Below are 25,695 nucleotides of genomic sequence, written 5' to 3'. Positions count from 1 at the left end.
AAAACTATTATGTTTAGTGTATAAAAGCATGTTTATCTGAAGAGCCTTTGAGAGTCAAACAGCTTTGCTTCAAAGTTGAAAGCAAGGTGTAATATTTTTGGTTTAGGAGCCTGGCAGGAACAATTTTGGACTTTGATTTCCCAGTGATAACCAGAGATACTCACATGTAGCTTCTAACAATCACTGTGACAAAGATCTCCTCCCGCCCGCCCAATAACTCCAAGTAATCTCTGAAAAAGTGTTCATTAGCTTTACTCTCATATCAAAAAGAATTCTGAGGATACTAGTGTGCATCTAATTGCCCCTCCTCGAAGAGGGGCTTCTTTGCAAGCTATTGATTAGGTATTCTTTCCACACTTTAAAGACGCTTGATTGCTCACGGGTCCTGGCTTTTCTGGCGCTTTTGGTCACAGTTGGTCTCCAGTTGCTCACTGAAATCAAAATCAGCATGCTTCCTATTGGTAGTTGATCCAACAAATTACACAAGTGAGAGCATTTCTGAACCTCTGTAGCCTGATTGTAGAAACTGATTTCTAAAAGGGGAGCTCGGTTTCCCAAATTGCAACTGTATTCTCCAGGATCTTTGAAGATTCTTAGTAATACAAATAGTTTTTATAGAAAATAAGTTCACTTGAAGTACTCTCTCAACCATATGTTATGTACATTATTTTTTCAGCAATTGACTAAAGTTCTGTAATTAAGAACAATGATTATATAGCTAACAATACAACAAACAAGGACAGCATCATAGAGAGAACATACTCTTCCATTTTATGGAGAGAGGAATGAGGAGATAATCTATATAATTCAATTCCTAGCCTACTAAACCCAAAATAATTGAGGGAAAGGGTGTGTTTGTGAGGAAGGGGAGAACTGTTAAAAGGGGTGACATTGATGAATATTCATTATAGTTATAAACTGCACCTCTTTGTACACCTAGTAAAAATACTTTAAAAAGGTGAAAATAATTTATCTGTAACAGTGTTGGGGCTTAAACTCAAGGCTTGGGCATGGTCTTCTAGCTTTTAGCTGGAGGTTGGCACTCTACCTTCCAGAGCCACAGCACTAGTTCTGACAGGTAATTGGAGATAAGACTTTCATAAAACAGACCTCTATTACAAACCTCACCCCTCAGGCTTCCTTGCCAACTAGAATTACAGGCATGCACAATAGATGTCTGGGTAAATAATGTTGTAATCTTGCAAATGTGATCGATATATTTAAATTTTGATATATTAGCAATGAAAGATTTACCACGGTAGGTAACGGGAGCCTTTTGTTTGATCTGAACTTTTACACTGGGCTTCAGCAGACAAGACCAAACAATCATGGTGTCATTTCTACTTGCCACCACATAAGCTAACTGACCCTTGAAATACAAACAAATTCCTATTGACCAATCTTAAATAATCAAGGACCCAATTTACCTGAGACTGCAAGGTAAGGAAGTTTCTTCTCTGTTATCCCTGAAAAGAATGTTAACTTCAAAATAACGAATCTCTTACATATTCTTAATTTCTATATTTCATTCTATTTATAGAATGAGATATTGCTCCATCCTAAAAACTAGGGAACTGCCAAAGGTGATCTTTTTCTAAGAACTCTCCTCTGGGAAAACTAACACATTCTGTTATAACTGCATTAACACCTTCAGAGGCCAGTGATTCGGTGAATCCAACTTCCAGTTCAAATCGAAGGGTCACCTAGAGCACCATGGATATCAGCAATGTAATTTAGGTTGAGAAATGTAGAAATACTATCCAGAAAGAAGCACTATCAGAAAGAAGGGTGTTTCTGCAACTTTGTAGTTGGATCAATTGCCCAGTTTGGCATTTCCTTTGTCCTACAACTTTCCTGACCCTTGGTTACTTTTCAGCTAAGCACAAATCTGGAAACACATACTAACACCTCTCTATCTCTCTCTCTCTCTCTCTCTCTCTCTCTCTCTCTCTCTCTCTCTCTCTCTCTCTCTCTCTCTCTCCCTCTCTTTCTCTCTTTCTCTCTCTCTCTCAACCCTATCACCTGAAAATGAACACAGAAAAGTTTTAGCATTCCAGCATTGCTATACTTAAAAAGGAAGGAAAAATTGAAAAATTAAAAGATATATCTTTTACACCACCAAACGTTCCTGGAATATTCATGTTTTAGTAGAGGCTGTGTGTATAAATATGCTTTCACCATCAAATGGAAGATTCCTGTGTCCCGCTCTGCTGATATAGCCTCCTGAGTTTAGTATGTGAAGTGAACAAAGGAATACCTGCCTTTTAAAAAATTGAGTCATGTATCTTTTTTTGCTTTTTGCTATCCAGTGTATTTACTTGTAGGTTTATAGTTACATTTTAACTACCACAAATGAAAATAAGTTGGAACAGGATAAATTATTCAAGTCTGTAAGTATTCACACACAATGAAAGCAAAGGAGACTATTCTTAAGAGAGGATCACAAAGGCGCAATGCCTACATGTATCTGACATAGAGTACTGTTTATCAAAATGAACTCCAGGAAATGAAAACAAGAAGATTGTGTTTTCTTTGTGGCAGTTTTGTTTGCTTTTCCTTCTAGCTGTGTGCTAGTTTATCTGTCTTTCAAGGGCTGATGGGGGTTTGCAGAAAAGCAGGGACAAAGGGTTAACAATTGAAGCAGTGGTATTCATTACATTTAATGTTGAAATGAACTATACAACTTGTGGGTAAGGAGAGAAGGGAAAAACTAGGAGAGTCAGAAAAAGAAAGGGATATGTTATGCAAATAAAAATGTACTTTTTCCTTTACTTACGCTATCTAGAACCCCTGTGTACATTATCTTTATACTAACAGTAAAATGCATGAAAAGAAAAACCTAAAAATAACTTGAAGGAGAACTGCCTTATAATGTATCAATGGAAATTTAACTAGAAAGTATATATCTATCAAAAAAGTCACATAGGGCAAATTTTTCCAACTTGTATTATCCTCTCCAGCTGTGATACTATATTATGTACAGAGAATACTTATTGTTCAATGAATTTGTAGACTGAACTTTAGGATATGAAAACAAGAGATTTATTTTTGCAATTATTGTTCTTAATGTACTATGTTATTTCTTTTCTTTTTTATCTCCTTATGGTGACTCTTGTGTGGCTATTGTATCTGACTTTGTTGTCTGGTATATTGTATATATGTTTATTTGTTTATTTGAAATAGGGAAGGGAGGGGGAAAACAAGATGATTGGGAGGGAGTGGAGGGAAGGAAAGTGGGCAAAAAATTTGAGAAGGGGTATCAAGGTCCAAGAAGTAAATTACTCATTACCTGATGAATGCTAACTGTAACCCCTCTATACATTATTTAGACAATAAAAAATAAAATGATGGAGCATCAAACATTTTAAATGCAATTTATATCATGTTCTTTACTTTGAGAGAATAATTTAGAGGGATAATAAATATTTTGTCTAATGCTACATACCCAATTCATCTCAAAATGGAGAAAAATGTAGGTCCTATAGCCTACACATTTCATTAAGTTTTATCGTACATTTAAATTTTATTATGTCCCTCTTCTCATTCTTTTGCTAGTCCTGAGGCTGCAACTCAGGGCCTGAAGAGGGTCCCTAGTGTGTTTGCTTGAGATTAGAGTTCTATCACTTGAGCTAGAGTTCCAGCATTTTTAGTCTGTAATTGGAAAAAGTCGTCATCCCACAGACTTTGAACTGTGATCATCAGATCTCAGTCTTTGGGTAGCTAGGATATAGGTCTGAGCTAAGGGCTCATGATGCCATTGCCCTTTAATTTACTCATTCTTATAGATGTTAAATACCAAGTATATTGTTATTCATTTAGTTGATCTAAATCTTTTTCCCAGTTTGTCAGGATACAGACAATTTATGTCATAGAAAATCTGAAAAGAAATAATTCCAAAGTTTACAACTGGGGAATATTAAATACTTTGTGAGAAATTTTATGAGGGGAATCAGAAATATAAGAAAAATGGTATTATGTATTAGAATTCTTTTGTTTTGTATTTTCACTTTTCCATGCCTTCCTATTCTAAATTGTATTTCCATTATTCTTTCCAATATTCAGTACTGATATGCAACAAGACAATTTCCTTTAATTATAATATCATTGCTAATACCAAAAAGCAATACACAAACAGTAATAATTGTCATTCAGAAATAGCCCAGTACCACATATTACATAGAAGTGGCTTTCCTAGGACATAATTTACCGATAGCACTGTAGAACTTCAGGAATGAGTCATGGACATTATGTTTTCTGTGATACTGAGGTTTGAATTCAGGGCTGTGCTTGCTCAAATTACATGTTTGGTTTTGCAAGGTATTAAGTCATGCATCCAGCCCTGTATTTTTATTTTATATTGGAGATGGAGTCCTATGAACTTTCTTGCTTTGGCTGGCTTTGAAACATTATTCATTACATCTCAGCTTTCTGAATACCTAGAATCATAAAAGTAAGTGATCAGTACGTGGTCACCCCTTCAAAACTTTAATACTATGTTCATTACAATACAAATGTATATTAAATGACAAATCATATATGTATTGGATCTAGAGTTTCTACCAAAGTCTATTCTTAGTGAAAAGTCTCTTGGCACAATGGCCCAGTAGTAATTACAGGATGCAAAACACTGGCATTGCTCATCAGAGATGGAAAACTGAAATGAATGCTTTGAATTAACTGCAAAGTCAATGAGGTCATTGAATAACATTATTTTTTCAGTTGTGTTTATTGAAAGTATGCTTGAAAGAATCTTGGTAGTCATTTTAGTACTTTTATGCCAAGTACATATCACACAGGTTTTTTTTTTTCCTTTTGGCAGATTTAATCTCGACAATTGCCAAGTTTGAACTAAAAAACTTCCATGATAAATATATATTAACGTTCCACATATTGCACTGTTAAGTAATTAAATGCTTAAAGGAGGTTTTGATAATGAAATTCAATGTGAGATGAAGCTGAAGAAGTGAAAAGTTTAAAATTGTAGTGAAACAACATTTTTTCTTTAAGTTTACATCATTAATGTTTACAAGAATAAAAGTATAAATTCTTTATGACCAAGGACATCAGTCATCTCATTTATTTTAGTTTTATACTTATATCCATCAATTAAGTATTGTATTGTAAACCTAGGGGCATTTAATTATTCATGCTAGTGAAATCATCGCACACAATATGAGTAGGTATGAGCATAGACTTAAAGATAGTTGACTTTCAAAGAAACTGAGGATGTTGTCAATGGCTTCCTATTGATATTCAATATAATTGGTATTCAAGATTCGTTGCCATAAGTCTTTTATAGCTAAAGAAGTTGCTTGTTTCCCAGAAGAATCAAAAAGATTTACCTCTCAGGCACACTTTAGAAATTGTCATCTTATTGAAATTTTAAATTTCACTTTATTCTCTATCTGGAAGTTAAATTATATTTAATAATTTTAACAATATTATTGCCATGCATAGGTAGCTTATACCTGTAATCCTAGGTACTCAGGAATCTGAGATCTCAGGATTTCAGTTCAAGATCAGCCTGGGCATGAAAGTCAATGAGACTCTTATCTCCAATTAACCATCAGAAAGCTGGAAATGGCGCTGTGGGTTCAAAGTGTTAGAGTGATAGCCTTGAGCTGAAGATCTCAGGAACAGAGCCAGGCCCTGAGTGCTAGCCCCATGACCAACAAAAAGAAATTAATAGTATTATAGGATCCAGTAGCAGAAATAACTATCTGTACTTCATATTAGATGCCTATGTTGGGGTTTTTTTGGTTGTTGTTTTGTTTTATGGTTTGGGGCATCAAATCAAAGCCTTAGTACAATAGACAAAGGAACTAAAGATGAACCACATTTTCAGACCCTAAAATATTATTTTGTATTTCATTCTGCATTTTAAAATTACTTTTAGTACTTCCTAAATTGAATTGTTAGATTTATTATAATACCTTTACTTATTTCTTTACTCCCATTTTTAAAATTTTAGCTTCTGGAAATCCAAGAAAAGAAAATGGATAACCAATATTTATATGTGGCCTTAATATGAAATAAAATAAAGCAAAAAGTATAGTGTTTGTTGTCTAAAAGAATTTATAAGCAGCACACACTTATGGAATTTTTATATTGAGTTCAAAAAGTATTTACTTTTGTTTCTGTTACTACTCACCATTGTTATTTGTTTTCCCTTTACATATTAAATCATAGTTCTATTTAAGCCATATTTCAGAACTTTTTATTGGAGGAAGAGGGATAATTGTTTGCTTAAAATTCACATATTTACTGGTGTTATGTAAATATGTTTATTCGAAATAGGGAAGAGAAGGGAACAACAAAATGGTGAAATCAAGAACAAAAGCTGAATCAATGTAACAGCGATACCTTCAAGACAATATGTTGAACATGAACTTGACAATTTGGCTAGGAGTAGGTAGAACTAGGAGAAAAGCATGGGTGAGGGTAACAATTTTTGAGACAAAATGTACTCACCAGCTTACTTACATTCATATGTAACTGTAACCACTCTATACATCACCTTGACAATAAAATGAAATTTAAAACATTCACGTTTATTGAAGTTGTCGTGTTTGAATGAATGGCAGTGCTAAAGAGATAATTTACTAGCATTAAATCCTTAAAGCATATCTTTGAAAATTAGAATTTGTGGCCAGCCTATTTGAATTAATATTAATGAATTGTTTCCAAGCATCTCTGACCCAATCCAATGGATCACTGTGGCACTAGCCCATTTTCCTGAGATTAAATACAATTTCAAACTTCATCAGCTCAGGAGAAGATGTTGGTGATCTGGAAGACACTAGAGATGACAAGTCTAATTTGATGATTTCACAAATGAGTAAGTCAAGTTCAGGTACAGAACTTGGTTTGACTGTGGAGCTGTAGCAAATACACTACATAACAACTACAATTCTCAATAATCCCAAAATGACTTCACCCTGGCTCCAGTCAGGTTGGAGGTAGTGCATAAAGGCATTTGACAAGATCCAACACCCCTTTATGTTAAAAACTCGGGAGAAACTAGGAATCCATGGAACATTCCTCAATATAATAAAGGCTGTGTATGACAAACCCACTGCTAGTATTACACTTAATGGTGAAAATCTAAAGTCATTCCCTCTAAAATCAGGAACGAGACAAGGATGCCCACTCTCTCCACTCCTCTTTAACACAGTACTAGAATTCCTAGACAGTGCAATAAGGCAAGAAGCAAGCATAAAGGAGATCCAAGTAGGGAAAGAGGAAATAAAACTATCCCTCTTTGTAGATGACATGATCCTGTATTTAAAGAATCCTATAGACTCTACTCCCAAGCTCCTTGAGCTGATTCAAAACTTTGGAAAGGTAGCAAGCTATAAAATTAACCATCAAAAATCAACTGCCTTCCTTTATGCCAACAGTGAGAGGAACGAGGCAATAATCAGGAAAGAAACTCCTTTCACAATAGCCTCAAAGAAAATAAAGTACCGAGGAATTAGCTTAACTAAGAATGTAAAGGACCATTTTGATGAAAACTTTAAAACCCTAAAAAGGGAAATTAAAACAGAACTAAGGAAATGGAAAAACCTCCCATGCTCCTGGATTGGAAGAATCAACATTGTGAAAATGACAATCTTGCCAAGGGCTATCTACAAATTCAACGCAATACCCATCAATATCCCAATGTCATTCTGTAAAGAAATAGAAGAGGCAATCCAACATTTCATATGGAATAATAAAAGACCCCGTATAGCAAAAACACTTCTTAGCAGAAAGAACAGCGCTGGAGGAATTTCAATTCCAAACTTTAGACTCTATTACAAGGCTATAATTCTCAAAACAGCTTGGTACTGGCACAAGAACAGGCCTGAAGACCAATGGAATAGAACTGAGGACCCAGATATTAAACCACAGACCTATGACCACCTAATCTTTGACAAGGGAGCCAAAAAAATAGAATGGAAGAAAGACAGCCTCTTCAAGAAGTTGTGCTGGCAGAACTGGTTAAGCACCTGCAGAAAACTAAAGTTGGATCCTTCTATGTCACCCTGCCCTAGAATTAACTCCAAATGGATCAAAGACCTGGAGGTAAAAGCTGACACACTGAAAACCTTACAAGAAGGAATAGGAGATACACTAGGCCTCCTTGTCACAGGTCAAAACTTTCTTAATAAGAACCAAGAATCACAACAAATCAGAGAAAGGCTGGATAAGTGGGACTGCATTGAACTGCAGAGCTTTTGTATGGCAAAGGACATAGCTAGTAAATTAATTAGGAAGCCTACAGAGTGGGAGAAGATCTTCACCAACCAAACAACGGACAAAGGCCTCATATCTAAAATATATCAACAATTCAAAAAATTGAATCACTCCAAAACTAATCTCCAAAGTAACAACTGTGGGAAGCGGCACACGGACCTGGCGGCCATACCTTCACTTCCTGGAATGGGGGTCTGACGCAAACAGGCGGGGCTGCCCATGCGCCCCTACTGCTTAGCGGAAGCCTGCGGTGTGCATGTGTGGAAGCGTGTTGTTCTCCATTTTACTGTGTGATCGAGGGAGTGCCAGGTGCATGTACTGTGGGTGGCAGGAGATGATTGGTGGAGTGTTTGAGGCGGCCTATTCCTATTGGTGGGCTTGTACATATATACCCGGAGTAAGGAGGGAAAAAAAAGGAGAACCAGGAGAATAAAGAAGCTTCTTGCAACCTGTATCGTGTGTCGGATCCTTGCGGGCAAGGGTCGGCGCGCGATATCTGGCGCCCAACGTGGGGCCCGGGAACTGAACCCAGCCGGTAAGTAATCTACAGGTAAGGCAGCCCCGTGAGGGTTCGATCTTAGCGTTAGGAGGGACATTAGGACCCCGATCCAGGATAGATGTCTATAGGTTCGCAGTAAGCGACAAGAGGATAACTAGGATCGCCGAGAGCGACGATAGTTGTAATATGGGCTCCGAAGTTTCTTGGAACTGGATGGAATTTACCATCAAGGGATTACTCAAAGCCAATGGCACGCCTCTAAAGTCGGCCATTGTAAAAAAATTCATCCGGCTAGTGGAGGAGAGAGCCCCATGGTTTTTAGAGGTAGATATTATAGATGAGGAATCCTGGGGGAGATTAGGGAAGGCATTAAGGACAGATGAGGTTTTGCCACTGCCTCCGGGCTGCTTGGCTGTGTGGGGTCTGATTAATTCCTGCTTGAGTTCCCCACGGGATACTTTTAAACAGTCAACAACCTTGGGTAATAAAATATTGAAGGAGGAACAAGAGTGCCGCTCCGTACCAGTAATGGGGGCGAGGCGTCTTCCTCGGAGGAGTCCGGGGAAGAAGAGGAAGTGGCTGGCAAAATGGCGGAGTTGTCCTTGGGGCCCCCATTGCCACTTCCTCCTTGTCCCACGGCCCCGCCCTACGAGGCGCCGAGGCCAGAAGTGAGGAGGCATCCTATAGACTGGAATGAATTCCCCAGGACAGGGCATTTCTTTCCCGTACTGGAGGATCAACAAAATTACAGATATCACCAACAGCTGGAGTTTAAACAAGTCAAAATGCTTAAAGAAGCTGTGATGACGTATGGCCCTAGCTCTGCTTATACCCTCACAGTGGTTGAGATGATAGCGCAGGTCAACTTAATACCCCGGGATTGGGAAAACCTGGCCGCTCCACCTTGTCCGGGGGGCAATATTTGGTCTGGAAGGCTGCCAATCAGGAATATTGCCTGATACTGCACGGCGCAATGCAGAAGGTGGCCACCAGAATTGGACCGTAGATATGCTCACTGGTCAGGGACAGTATGGTAACATTCAGGCTCAAATTGCATATGATGGGGCAGTTTACCAACAAATTGCCGTGGCTGTGCAACGAGCATGAAAGGCTCTGCACAACCCAGGGGATCTTCATGATCAACTTTCAAAAATCTTACAGGGTCCTAATGAGCCATTTGCAGACTTTGTTGATAGACTAATCAAAGCTGCAGGCCATGTATTTCCAGATGTGGAAAGCTCCATGCCATTGGTAAAACAACTTGCTTTTGAGCAAGCCAATAAGGCCTGCCGAGATGCTATTAGACCCTGGAAAGGAAAGTCCCTGACTGACTATATAAAAATATGCAAAGACATCGATGGCGCCTCCCTCCTGCAGGGACAGATCCTGGCAACTGCCATAGTACAAGGACTCCGAGGAGCAAGGCCTAAAGCCAACCGCCAGGGGGCATGCTTTGTCTGCGGCCAAATGGGGCATCTAAAGGCTCAGTGCCCCAATCAACACAGGGACCCTTCGGCTGCCATAGCAACTCCTAGCCCAGGACTTTGCCCTAGATGTAAAAAGGGGAATCATTGGGCCAGTGAGTGCAGATCAGTTAAAGATAAAATGGGTAATATTCTTCCACCACAAGGGGCAAAAAACGGCCAGCGGGGCCCACCCCGGGGCCCCCAACAAATGTATGGGGTAGTACAGCCGGTCCCACAACAGTGGTTCCCGCCCTCCAGTGCCCAGGACGTGAACCCTCAGGCTCCGACAGAGGAGAAATTATGGAATTCCGTGCCTCCACCAGAATGGTATTAACTCCGGAAATGAGCCCACAGGTGTTGCAAGCAACAATATCCCCCCCATTAAAAGGAGGTATAAAAGGATTAATAACTGGTCAGCCCAATATGGCCCTCCAGGGACTAATAGTGCATCCTCTAATTATTGACTCCCCAGGGGCTCAGTGTCAGGTACTTGTGTCCACACAAAAGGGAATAGTTATTATAAACCCCAATGATTTAATTGGAAAGGTGCTATCTATTACTTTTGCCCATCCCGGTGTAGATCCCATGGCATACTTTGCTGTGGCCTTAAACAACAGGCCGTTATATCCATTAACCATGGGGGGGTGCCCGATGACAGGGCTACTTGATACAGGAGCAGACAAGAGTATTATAGCAAGAAAGGACTGGCCAAAAGATTGGCCAGTAGTAAGAGCTCAGCAGACACTGAGAGGATTAGGAGAGAAAACTAGCCTGAATCAGAGTGCGGCCTCCCTTTCATGGAAAGACCAAGAGGGGCATGAAGGAATTTTTCAACCTTATATCGTTGACATACCTGTCTCCTTATGGGGGAGAGATGTTCTCGATGATATGGGGGCGATCTTAACCACTGACTTAAGAGACGATCCAGCCCTAAGACAAATGATGGGCAAACAACATTATACCGGTGGAGGATTGGGAAAGCTCGGCCAAGGTATTATTTATCCTCCAGGAATAGTTCCTCCTAAAATTGATAGGGCCGGTTTGGTTTTTTATCTAGGGGCCACTGCTGAGTACCAACCATTACCCATTCAATGGAAGAACAATGATCCCTGCTGGGTAAAGCAGTGGCCCCTCACTAAGGAGAAATTACAGGCGGCAAGGGAACTAGTGTTAGAACAATTACAAGCCAATCATATAAGACCATCCACTTCCCCATGGAATACACCCATTTTCGTAATCAAGAAAAAATCTGCAAAATGGAGACTGTTACATGACCTGAGGGCTGTTAACGCACAAATGCTGCCCATGGGGGCAATTCAAAGGGGATTGCCAGTTGCTTCTGCCCTCCCAAAAGATTGGCCCACAATTATTATTGATATTAAGGATTGCTTTTTCTCCATCCCCCTTCATAAGGATGATTTTTGCTGCTTTGCCTTCACGCTTCCCGCGATTAATCATATGAACCCCGATGAGCGGTATGAGTGGGTGGTATTATCTCAGGGTATGGCCAATAGCCCCACACTATGTCAGCTTTATGTGGCCCGGGCTTTATTACAGGCTAGAAAAGGTTTCCCTCAAGTCCTTGTTTACCACTACATGGATGATGTTATGCTGCATTAATCAAAAGATGCTACTGCAGGCCCTCGAGGCGGTTAAAAAATGCCTCCAGTCATATAAGTTAATCATTACCCCGGAGAAAATTCAAATGGGTAAAAGTCAACAGTATCTAGGTGCAAAACTGTTACCCACATTAGTGCAGCCATTGAAATTGCACATTCAAGTAGACAGACTTCAGACCTTAAATGATTTTCAAAAATTGTTAGGGGATATAAATTGGATCAGGCCATACCTAAAATTATCCAATAGTGAATTGGCACCTTTATTTAATATATTAAAAGTTGACAGTGATTTGAATTCCCCTAGATACTTGACAGGTGAGGCACATCAAGCATTGCAGAAGGTACAGGCGGGTTTACAAAACAGCCAGGTAAACAGAGTGGATCCAAGTAAGCCACTCGAATTCATGGTGATAGCTAATGTGAGAGACCCCTTTGGGGTATTATGGCAAGATGGCCCCATATGCCTAATTTATCTTAAACATACCCCCTCCAAAATATTGAGAACCTATCCCTGTGGCCGCTGTAGTTTATGTAGGAGTGGAGAAAGCAATTGTCATTTTTGGCTGCCAGCCGGCCTCAGTAGTAGTGCCATTTACTTCCCAACAAGTTCACTGGTTAATAAATAATAATGATGATTGGGCAATACTTTATTGTACAGTGACAGCCCAATTTGATAATCATTACCCCAAGCACCTGTGGCTTCAATTCCTCCTTAAGGTACCTATGGTGTTCCCTACTAGAACTTCAAGTAGACCATTGTCCAATTGCCCTACTGTATTTACTGATGGTTCCACCACTGGTGTCGGGGCAGTAGTAATTCTGAATACTAATAAAGAGGAAAAGAAATATGTCCTGCCTACCACTTATTCCTCTGCTCAATTAGTTGAACTTGCCTCAGTGCTTTATGCCTTTCAAATTGTGGGAGATAAACCCTTTAATCTTTTGTCTGATAGCCAGTATGTAGTCAACTCGGTTAATATTTTGGAAGTGGTACCACATATTGATCAAAAGTCTGCTGCTGCCTCCTGTTTCCAGACTTTACAAGCCGTCATCCAGCAGCAGTCCGCTTCATTTTTTATTGGCCATATTAGAGCTCATACTCAATTGCCAGGTCCTCTCATGGCAGGGAATACCTTGGCAGATTCATTGACAAAAACTTATTTTTTGTTTTTCCCAACTGGAGCAGGCAAAATTGTTTCATTCTCAATTTCATGTTAATTCTGCTGTGTTGCGGCAGTGGTTTACTATTTCCCATGCAGATGCACGTAATATTGTCAAATCCTGCATGCATTGTGCACCTTTATTGTCTCAACCCTCCTTGGGAGTAAATCCGCGTGGAATACTGCCCAACCATATCTGGCAGATGGATGTTACCCATTATCCCTCTTTTGGAAAATTACAATTTGTTCATGTAAGTATTGATACCAGCTAGGGCATCATTATGGCCACACCTATGGCTGGAGAAAAGGCCAGCCATGTAATCCAGCACTGTCTTTATTCCTTTGCTGCCTGGGGGATACCTAAAATGTTAAAAACTGATAATGGTCCTGCCTATACATCTAAAGCATTTAATTCCTTTCTTTCCTGTTTTGGTATTCGACTACAGGAATTCCTTATAATCCTCAAGGTCAGGCCATCATTGAACGCGCTCATCGAACCATAGAAAGTATGTTTTTAAAACAAAAAGGGGGAATAGGAGGCCATTATAAAAGCCCAAAAGACATAGTTAAAAAATTTAAAGTAAAGAGAGAAATATTAAATTTGGATGAGGACGGTCGCTCGGCTATATGATAGACATAATACCCCTGCATTGGAGCAACGCTCCTGGGTTCTTTGGAAGGACAATGTTACCTTGCAATGGAAGGGACCAGATCCATAGAGCACGGGGAGCGGTATGTGTTTTTCCGCAGGCGGAGCCGACACCGATATGGGTGCCGGAGCGACTCACTAGACCTGTATCACCGCCAGATGAACATGTGGATCCGGAAGGTGTGGATGCTGGGAGTAATAATTCTTCTACTCCAGCCAACGGAGGGGACTGCACACCGGACCCTGTGGACCATCCTGAAAACATTTCCTTTACCAAAGCTGCTGACTAATTCTACCAAAGTGTATCCTTTTCTGTTACCACTAATTGTTCTTGGGGATTGCCTTGCGTTAGTAATAAGTTAGAATCTCATATTTTTAATGCTTCAAGCTATGCGTTAGAAGGATCTTTATGTCTGTCCATTAATCATACAGCACCTTGTACCCTTTTACATAGGATATTTTCACTTTGGCAACCCTGATGGAGCCAGCCACTCTGGAGTGGCAGTAGTTATTGATGGGCTGGCGCCCGCCATATCTGAGAACGATTCCTCATCCTCTTTTTCCCTGCCATTGATGTTTCCCAGATGCCGGGGTCATGTTAATTGGCCCCATGAGTGGACAGATTGTCAAAGTAATCGCTATTCATCGTTGGCGCATAGTTGTATATTTACCCCAAAAATTGTTAGCTTTGTGAATTCTACCTTTAATGGCCTTAATTTTACTTATGGGGACCCTAAACAGCACAGGCCAAAAAACCCTTTTGATATGTGGCTATTGTGTGGGTCGCACAGTTGTATGACCATGAATGCAGCTGCCTTGTTATTGGGAGGGGCCTTAAAAAACTGCTCTTATCATTTTAATGGACTGGGATCCCCCCATTGCTCGAAGGGCCAGCAGTGTCAGTCCGGTGTTTGGAATGACCCTTTATCAGGGATATTGGGTTTTGAAGAAGGGGGGGGGTCAATCTAACTTTGTGTAACCCTGTGATCAGTTTTGCACCCACTCCTGTATGTGTTTGGCCCCCATTTATGTTTCTAGTTTTTAATCTTACAGAACCAACCCTCAATTGCAGCAGCGAAAGATGTATCCTGACTCAGTGCTGGAATGGATCCCGACATGATAGTGCCGTTGTAATGAGGTTGCCGGTTTTTCTACCCATGCTTGCCATAGTGGATGAGTCTAACCTGTCGGTTGTCCTATGAGAAAAGAGAGATTTTGGCATCATGGCTTTAATTGCATCTGTGGTCCTTGCTGCAGCCGCAGCTACCGCCGCTGCGGTATCCTTGGCTACCACCATTTCAACCGCCACCGCTCTCAATCACTTGGCAGAAAATACTGCGCAAGCACTAACCACCCAAGTCTGGACTAATCTTCATCTTCATCGTGGACTTATGATTTTGAACCAGAGAGTTGACCTCCTTCAAGAGCAAGTGGATCTGTTGTATGAGTTAGCAGGGAAGGGGTGTATTTCAACCTTGAGGGGACTTTGTGTAACTTCAGTAGCCTTTGACAAGGCGAGCCGAGCGGCGAACTTATCCAGGGAACTGGGTCGCCTACTGGTTGGAACTTGGACCATTGAGTTTGATAATCTTACTAATCAGTTGCGTGGGGAAATTTATGCTGTTAATGCTACTAGGGTAGAAATAATGTCTCTGCCTGATGTATCGTCCTGGATGTCCTCTGCCTTCTCCTTTGTTAAGGAATGGGCTGGAATTGCCGCACTAGTATGCCTGTTGGGGTGTGGTTTGATTGCAGTGTTAGTGGTCATGTGTAAGTTGCGCGCACGCATGTCATGGCAGAACACCATTGTGAGGCAGGCCTTTGCCGCCCTGTCAGCAGGAGAGTCCCCGCAAGTATGGCTCAGCATGATGGATCGGTAGTCAAAGACGGGTAAGGAAGGGAGTGGGAACATATCAACCTAAGACTGACGCTGCAACAGAGCCTTGCAGTTTGATCAATGACGGGTAAGAATGTCTCCCGACTCCCCCACCTAAGACAGGCACGATCCCTTGCTTAATTTAAGAAAAAAGGGGGAGCTGTGGGAAGCGGCACATGGACCTGGTGACCATACCTTCACTTCCTGGAATGGGGGTCTGACGCAATCAGGCGTGGCTGCCCATGCGCCCTTACTGCTTAGCGGAAGCCTGCGCTGTGCATGTGCGGAAGCGTGCTGTTATCCGTTTTACTGCGTGATCGAGCGAGTGCCAGGTGCATGTACTGTGGGTGGCAGGAGATGATTGGTGGAGTGTTTGAGGCAGTCTATTCCTATTGGTGGGCTTGTACATATATACCCGGAGTAAGGAGGGAAAAAAAAGGAGAACCAGGAGAATAAAGAAGCTTCTTGAAACCTGTATCGTGTGTCGGATCCTTGCAGGCCAAAGACTTAAAGAGAGTCTTCTCTGAAGAAGAAACAAAACTGGCCTATAGACACATGAAGAAATGCTCAACATCTCTGGTCATAAAAGAAATGCAAATGAAAACAACTCTAAGATTCCACCTCACTCCAGTTAGAATGGCCAGGATCAGGAAAACGAATAATAACAGATGGTGGAGGGGATGTGGCCAGGAGGGATCACTACTACACTGTTGGTGGGAGTGCAAACTCGTTCAACCACTATGGAAAGCAGTATGGCAGTGCCTCAAAAGGTTAAACATAGAACTCCCCTATGACCCAACAATTCCACTACTTGGCATTTACCCAACCATCCAGAAACAAGGGCATACTAAATCCACTAGCACAACAATGTTCATTGCAGCACTATTCACCATAGCAAAGATATGGAACCAACCTAGTTGTCCCTCAGTTGATGAGTGGATCAACAAGTTGTGGTATTTGTACACAGTGGAATTCTATGCTGCTGTCAGAAAAAATGACATCAACCCATTTGTTAGGAGATGGAAAGACTTAGAAAAAAATCATCTTAAATGAAGTAAGCCAGACTCAAAGGAACTTAGGCTTAATGGTTTCCCTCATTTGTCATAATCAGTAGAAACCTTGTGCTCTACTAGCAGAGATCTGCAATAGAGCAAAACCTTGATACATAAGGCCATATAGTATGAAGCTAATTGAAAGGACCTCCAGGATATTGAAACAAAAGCGATATAACGAATGATTGTTGTCCTTAATATACTATGTTATCTCTCATCTCCTTTGCTGTCCCTTGGGTATCTCATATTGTTACAGTATCTCACTTTGTTATCTGATATATTGAATTTATTTGTATTTGGTTATTTGAAATTTGATAGGGAAGGGGGGAAAACCAAGGTGGGGGTGTGGGGGGGGGAGGGTAATGGGTACCAAGACATGTGAAAGGGTATCAATGTATGTGAATTAATGCACCTTCTATCTGGCAAATATCATATAACCCTTTTATTAATTACAATAAAAATGTTAAAAAAAACAAAAAAGTAAGAATCAGTGACTTAATAGAACGGCATGTCAAATGAAGATGTATGGGGTATCTGTAGAACTACTCTATGTCAAGAACAATTTCTATGATTCAACATATTTATAATTAAATTTCCTATATCTATTTTATAAGACTTTTCTATTTTTTGTTGGTTGTGGGACTTGAACTCTGGGCTTGGGCGCTGGCCCTGAGATCTTCAGCTCAAGGCTACCATCCTACACTATGAGCCACAGCCCCACTTTCCATTTTCTAATGATTAATTGGAGATAAGAGTCTCATGTTCTTTAGTGCTTGGGCTGGCTTTGAATGGAGATCCACAGATCTCAGCCTCTTGAGGGCTAGGATTACAGGCATGAGCCACTGTGCCCAACTTACAAGACTTCTATTTTTAAAAGCACTGTTTTTTTTACATAAGTCAGTTATCCTCCATGATCTGTTAATACCACATTTATATAGTGAGTTATATAAAGCTTCCAAAGAAATGGCCTAGCGTCAGGATGAAACTATAGGACAATATCCTTCAGTTGCTTGCTGAAACCAGCTTGTAAAATATAATTAACTTTCCAAAGGCTGTCTCGTTTGAAACAGGCAAAAAGATGTATGAGACCTTGTCTAGCCCTTTCTTGTTTGAATATGTTCATATGACAATAACCTGTCCTATTCCAAAGAAAATGTATGAAGCTCCCAGGGGTCAGAAAGAGTAAACAGGCCTACTGAAATTCACCTCAGTTTATTCCCATAGGCCATGCCTATTCATCATCAAACTTAAGCAAAAGGTATTTCCTGAGTATTCAAAGCTCCATGGGAAGTCTCTATGTCTCATGTTTGTCAAGTAAATATACTATGTTTTCATTTTGTTATTCTGTCATTCATTATAACTATCAGTCATGAGACATGCAATGTATCATACAAAGAGAAGTACAGCATAAACCAGGTTAGGACTTTGCCTCCAACATTCCTTCTATTCTATGACTGTCACTTCTCTTATTTGTTTGCAAAGATGTTCAAAAATTTCAGTTGACAACATTAACAACAGCCTTCCTATCGAACCCCTAGGCTTACAGACGTTTTGGTAAATGTTTAAAAATATGGTAAATGTTAATAGTATCGAATGAAAATAAGTTGTCATTAATAACAATATTCAATGGTGTTTCTCCTGTTTCATACAGAGTCATAAGCTCTGCTAAATCACCTTCAAAGACCACCTCTTGAATATGAAGATTTAACAATAATTTGGAAGCCAGCAATCTCCATCTGTTTAGCCATTTGTACACCTGCTTATGTTTGGCTAAAAGTGATACTTGCTTTGAAAAATATAAACTATATACAAACTAATCACCTTATCTTTTTTAAATCCTTTTTTATTATTTATTCATTCATTAGTATGCATTTTTTTGCCAGTCGTAGGCTTGAGCTCAGGGCCTGAGCACTGTCCTTGGACTGTCTCAAGGTTAGAGCTCTACCACTTGAGCCTCAGCACCATTTCTGGCTTTTTTCTATGTATGTGGTAACGAGGAATCGAACCCGGGTCTTCATGCATGCTAGGCAAGCACTCTACCACTAGGCCAAACTTCCGGCCCCTCACCTTATCTTTTTAATTGTATGTTTGTAATGTTCTCAGTAGATTCTTAGATTTGTTTCTCACCCTTCACTACTTAGACAAGTAATATTCCCCATGACACCCACACTGAACTAATGATTCTCCATTAATAGATTGTATTGATTAGCTAGTGTGACCATAGTGCCATATGAGAAAATCAACTTAGAGTCTTAAAACTAATAAATTTCATGATTTCCTTTTTCTAAAATGATCTTCAAGTAATTGTACAAAAGGATTTCAATGACACACGTCAGCTTATAAATACAGTACACCCTGATCAATATTACACCTATAATCATCCTCTCTCATCTCTCCCAACCCCACCCCCTATTCATGATTCCGAATCCTTTTTTGGAGTGAATTTTGATCTGTTCAGCCCTTTGGATCATTTTCTGGGAACGAAGGGACACCTACAGGTTGCTCTTCATTGGAAAGAACAATGGTAGTTGGTAATATGTAATAAACCATATTTTTATATTTGCTTTTTGATTATTCTTGCAAGTTTGTTCCTCTGTTGTGTGTAATGTACCTCACTTATGCTAGAGTATACAAAATTACAGCATACAATAGTCTCAGTGACTAGAAAGAGTTAAGAAAACCACTGACCTGTCCAGCAGTGTCCAAGATGTCCAAATAGGCTGGTTCATTGTCAATCCTAACCTGTGTCTTATAAGCATCTTCTGAAAAACATAAGACAGAATTTTCTTTTAAATATGGAAAACAGTATATCCAAAGAGAAGTGAGTACACTTGGACTTTGCATGGTTGAACGCAAAGTAGAATGAAAATCTCAACATAATAGCAATAGCAATTAAGTAAAGCCACAAGAAGCTTTATGGTATTGGTTCCAGTTATATTTATTCCACAGGATACCAAAATTACAGACAGGCAAAAATGAAGTGATGATAGATAAAAGGACTATGTTTTATGAAAAATATATAAAATTAAATATATAGAGCAAGTAGAATCAAAGACTACACAATAACATGTCTAGCTTCTTAAAGAATAGATGATGTTTGTGTAGTAATAAGCAAGTATATGTACATATAGTTTGCTCACAAAGTTAGATACTATAATTAGTGATAGAATTAAAGCTTTTAGACGATAATTTAACTATCAGATTAGTATTACAGGAATGCCCATTGGAGTGCAATTTGTTGCTAACGTGACTATTTCATTTATACATTTTATCAAGATCTGCTAAATGATGCCACAGTTGCTGCAAAGGTTTTCCCACCCAGGAAGTGTGAGGATATTGCTTTCTTAATTTGTTGCCTATGCTTTCAACATCTGTATTTTTTTATGTAGCCAGTGGCATAAAGTGAAAATCCCATGGATCTAATTATTCATTTCATTTATTTTTATTTTATTTTTATCATAATTTCAATCCTGACTAGAAATTATTAGGTGTAAAGTAAGAGAAGGAAACAGAAAGCTACACTTCCAGTTTTAAAATAAAAACAGCAAATAACCTAACTCTGGTATGGCAAAGCAGTAGGCTTCAGAGATGAGAATGCTAATCAAGTTTAAGAGATTAACTGGAATTTATTAAAGGGCATAAAGTTTGGCTTGTGAGAGAAACATCTGAGTTTATACTGTGTGGGTTTAAGCTATGTTTCCACCACTAATGTTCTGATAATATATATATATATATATGTATATATATATCTTTGTGTCTCTAAAATGTTAATTTTTCAAGTGACAACAATTAGCTCGTATTTAGCTCATGGCATTGTTCAGAGTATTTAATTAGATAATGTCCAGAAGCTACCCAGCAGAGTATCCATGTGTAATATTTAGTAAATATCAAATGTGGCATTGCTATTAATAAATTTAGATATTTTAATGCTATCATAAAAACACATATGTAGAATACTTATGCCAGTTTAGTGTGGTGAGTAAGTAAGGAGCTATGAGAAACCACAGGGAAAAGATCAGAGACATATTTAATAATCTAGGTGAGACAAGATAGAGACCTTTGTGGTATTTGAGGATGGCCTCCATTTAAAATATCTCCAAGATAATTAGAGATGGGATCAGGAAAAGAGAAAAGTATTGAAGAGTTCTTCAGATTCCTACATTTGTAATGCTAAACTTGAAACTATACCTTGGAGAGGAAAAGCAGAAAGGTGATCACAAGTTAAAGGTGGGGAAATATTGATTTTGTCATGTCACTACATTTTTTTGAGAGAAGATAATGAATAGAGAATTGTCTTGGCCTGACACATTGAATAGAGTCTTGGAAGTTTTAATTTACCTACACATATATTATACACATACAAAACCTAATTTATGTATCTCTGCCTGTTTAAATATGTACAATGACTCCCTTTGTACAACTACTTAAAGATGATTTAAATCTAGTATAAAAATGTACAATGAGTATACACTGTTGAACTTTTTCATCCTGGAGATAATAAATTCCCAATCTGTATTTCTCTTCTTTTACTATTTATATTACACACCAAACACAAAATAAAAGGAATAATAAAAAAACATCAATGCTTTCCTTGCCTAAAGTAATCTGAACATCATTTAATTGAGACACAAGTAAGTCACTGTTCATAATGTAGATTTGAAGCAACAAATAGACAAATGTATCATTTCTAAAATTTTTTGACTCACAAATTAGTCAGGATCAACTGTAAGAGGCTCTCTGTTGAAGCACATTGGTGAATACTTTCACATCTCCTGTTTTTGCTTACTGGTGATAGGAAGACCTACACGTGTGCATGTGTGCACATACGCGTGCAAGCACGCACACACAAACCCACACAGAAGCACATACAGCATATAGTCAAATCACATAATTATCCTATGTTCTATCCCACTGCTCTCTGGGCTTTCAGTGTTTTTTCTGTCATGAAAAGAGAAATCATGTGGAATTACTTGAATTTTTAAAAGCTACATATTTTCAATTTCACAGAAAAAATAAAAATAACTCTGAAAAGGGCTCTGTGACCTGATGATGGTAAGTGAGCTTTTCAGATTCTGTTTGTTTATTGAAACTCAAAGACCCAGAGCAGAGCCTGAGGAGTCTGGGGCCATGCTGAGTAATCAAGCAAGAGCTCTGTGTGATTATCAGAGCCTTAGATAAGCTAGGCACCTGAAACATGTATTAAACACAAGCTTCTGTGGAGATCTGAACACTGCTTCAGATTTGATGTGAATTGGCTGGAAACTAAAGTCAAGTCTTCTATCAGAGGCTTGCTCTCTCTTTCCCTCTCTCTCTCTCTCCATTAGTGTATACATTCCAGTGTGGGAAATCTAGGTCACCTGCCTGGCTTCCATAGAAACTAATTCCTTTTATATCCTCTCCATAAACAATCATACTTTCAGTTTCCATTCATCAGCTCCCTCTTAGGCCACCCATGCAGAAACGTTCCCTTAGAATTACTCTGCTGAATGCATATAAACACTTCCCTGAATTTCAATCATCAGCCTATAGACCTATCCCTGAAGTGAGCTCATTTATCTTCCCAAGCAAGAGGCCAAATGTACATAAAGGTTCATCAAGCAGAAATGGTGACAGCTGCATGATGTTTCCTTTACAAAGAAAATCACAGTGGGACTATGTACTTGCAGGCATCTTCCACTGTAAAATTTATCTCAAAATATGAATATTTGAGACTCATGCTCATCACATAGTACATTTTTTTAATCTTCCCTCCTCAGGACATTAAAGGCCTCTGCTAAAGCGATCAACTAACCAGTAAGTACATATTTTCTTTTTGGCTAGCCATGTAACCTTATTAGTCAAATGGACATATGACATAATAGACAATGAAGGTGTTTGGTAAGTATTTACAGTAAAAGCACATATGAGAGCCATTAAAAACAAAGAACATTCCCAAACCAAGGCATATTATTATAATTTTTGTAATTTTTTATTAAAGAATTTATTAACATTGATTTTGACATCACATTTCAAATGATGTGTTTAACAAAAAAGTATTCAAGAAGGGAACCTCTATATACAATCACTGGCACTTAGATTTTATGACATAATTAAAATTAGGCTGAGGGTATGTATGTCATAGATGCATATTAACCTATGTAATAAAACATTATGTCTAGAGAGTCATGAATTTTTATGTCTATGTAGTTGTGTTTATATTTCCAATACCATGTCCATAGCATTGGGTACCGCAAATACTGGGTCATTGCTCTTGTACTGTTTTGATCCAATAGCCACATATTAAGGAAACTATAAATATTGTTTCTAATCAATTAAGCTGCAGTAAAGGTTACATCATTTCTGCTCTTTGTATTTACCCATATGTGAAGGTATTGTCCCAGATAACAAATGATAGAGGATCTGGATGAAGATGGATACACAGCTGTATATTCTATAAGGCCTTCAAAGCAGAACACACATCAATCCTTCTCAAACTCTTCAATGAAATTTAAAGAGAAAGTTCTCTACCATACTTTCTATGAAAGCAGCATAACCCTTTTAAAATTATTTTTAAATTTTCTTATTTATAAATGTAAAATCAAGGATATCTAATATAAAATATATAGCTGGAATAAATTCCATAGCTTTAATTGCTACCTGCTTTTCAAGAAAGGCTTAAGAAAATCAAATACATCTGATATTGGCCTCAAAAATACATAATTGAAAGAAATACATAATTGCTGTTTCAGTGAACTTCTTTTTCTGACTCTGACTTAGTATACATCTTTAAGATACTAGCTGAGAAAAAAAACAACAAACATATAAAACTCAAGTAATACTTATACAACAATAGATATAATACATATACAAATTATATCTCCAATGATGGTTTTGATAAATCGTATTATGTATAGGTGTGTGGACATGTGCTGTATCGTGCTGAGCATTACTCTTGAGAAAGACATGAAATGATGGCAGAGTCAGTACTGATGCAAATCTGATTATGCATCAATATATTTCTCAATATATTTCACAATAGCTCAATACGTGCTGGAATATGTATGTACACTGGAAGTGGTGTCCATTCTGATGGGCACAGAGTTTGCAATGTTGAAAGAGGCAACACTGGCAGCTACCCCCACTAAGTTCATTATGCTGGGGGCAGGCACACCCTATTTAATAAGAGTTATATCAAAAGCACTAAGAAATATACTTCTTCAGTGAAATGGAAGAATATATTCAAAGGAATTAATAATGAACTATGGTTATGGTAGGACACGATTTTTCACAGAGAAGTCTTGCAAATAGATGCAACTCACAAAGTTTGTATGCCCTTATTAACAATCAGTACAAAGCAAATTGAAACACTATTTCTATGCTATGCTATTATTTGCATAACAGTGGTAAGTTGTGTTAGTGATAAGCCCATGTAGCCATGTGAATCTCCATTCTTGGAAAGGATAATATAAAATGGTACAACCAATATATAAGTTGATTTGGAACTGTGCACTGAAGCCAACTATACTGACAACCCATGTAGCATTTTAAAATATTGCTATCAGGTCTTTACTAATATTATATCTGGATATCTTTTTAAAAATTATTTTATTAAAGAATTTATTAACATTGATTTTTACATCATATTTCAAATGACATGTTTAACAAATGAGTATTCAAGAAGGGAATCCCTATATACAATCACTGTCTCTTAGTTTTTAGAACATAATCAAAATTAGGCTAAGGGTTTGTATGTCATAGATGCATATTAATTTATGAAATAAAACATTATATCTGGATATCTTTTTGTTTTTGTTATTGTGACCTCATTGGAGACAGAGTCTGTCTGTCTGTCTGTCTGTCTGTCTGTCTGTCTGTGCCTCTCTCTCTCTCTCTCTCTCTCTTTCTCTCTCTCTCTCTCTCTCTCTCTCTCTCATACCACAAACTCTGGGATGACCATATGGCTTGGTAATGGATGTCTACCATGTGTGATGTTGAATAGAAGCATGAGGCATACAAACAAAGGCTGGCTCAGGCTCTTTCTGCTGTTGTCACTAGGTTAGTAGGCCTCAGGGAGTCCTCTGGTTTGAGAAGCAACAAAAATAACAGTCTGACACAAAGACCTTGTTGTCCTACATGTATGTGACAAACAAATAAATGCTACTATTGGTACCACACACATTTTGTAACAATGTGTTGCATAGCAAAAAAGATATCCACCAGAACATCCTATTATTCCCTGAGGAGTGCCAGGTAGTGCATTGTATGTATAGTTTTGCAGGTGTAAAATGGATATTATTAAAGACATTGAATTTTCATTATCATTTTGTTCCTGGTAGAAGTAACTTACAGGTCATCAGTAGTACGAGGCATAAATAAATTCTAATGAAATGGCAGAGGCAATTATCATTGCATATAGCAAATAACCTACTTCAATCTTAGAATCAACACAATAGGTGGAATAAGCCAGAAATACGTACTTTGGGGTACATTTTCACTTAAATAAAATTCAAAAATAAACCTCCAAACTAAGATGCATTTTTGATCGGAATGGATTTCTTTTCTTATGATGAGTCATTATTTCATGTATGTTTCTGTAACTTGTGTTATAGTTTGATGTTTAAAATTATAATATACGTTGTCCAACTGTAAGGAAAGATAACCAATTCCATTTGCCTAATCATGTCTTTATGGCAGCAAAATATTTGCACAAAATTATCTCCTGTTAGTTTCTCCCAATAATTCTTCCTGTTTCTTCTAGCCTCTGCCAATTTTATCTGATATAACAACTTCTTGGTATTTGGTCTTGAAATAGAATTAACATGGTTTGACAATAGCAGAGAATAGGGGCTCTAGGTACAGAATCTGCAGTGAGGCAAAAGGACCTTTCTGTCCAAAACACCTTTTTTTTCATTATCCTGCTATGATTCCCCAAATTCCACCCCTTCTGTTTAATTCCTTCTGTTGAAGATAAGCCATTTTATTTCCAGGAACTTCCTATTAAAATGCAATAAAGCTACAGGAGAGGTAAAATATTGAGCTATTATCAACCGCAAACACCTTACCCTAAGATTACTTTTGCACAAAATTAGCTGTCAGGAGAGAAAGCAGAAAGCAGGCCCTGAGGGAAAGATCAGTAGTGATGATAAAATGGAAAGGG

General features: G+C 38.5%; 1 protein-coding gene across 1 annotated transcript in view; it reads right to left on the bottom strand.

Annotated features, from left to right (window-relative positions):
- Rit2 (Ras like without CAAX 2) overlaps positions 1–25,695 on the bottom strand; it is a 261,776-nt gene that overhangs the window by 150,530 nt on the left and 85,551 nt on the right. Inside the window, exon 3 of the mRNA XM_090353579.1 lies at positions 19,248–19,321. Coding sequence (XP_090209705.1) covers positions 19,248–19,321 — 74 coding nt within the window. The remainder of the gene's footprint in view (positions 1–19,247; positions 19,322–25,695) is intronic.

The sequence above is a fragment of the Megascapheus bottae genome, chromosome 19, assembly GCF_031878675.1.
Source record: "Megascapheus bottae isolate mThoBot1 chromosome 19, mThoBot2.hap1, whole genome shotgun sequence".
Lineage (NCBI taxonomy): Eukaryota > Metazoa > Chordata > Mammalia > Rodentia > Geomyidae > Megascapheus > Megascapheus bottae.
Note: the sequence above shows the minus strand (reverse complement) of the source record. Positions and strands in the feature narration are given on the sequence as shown.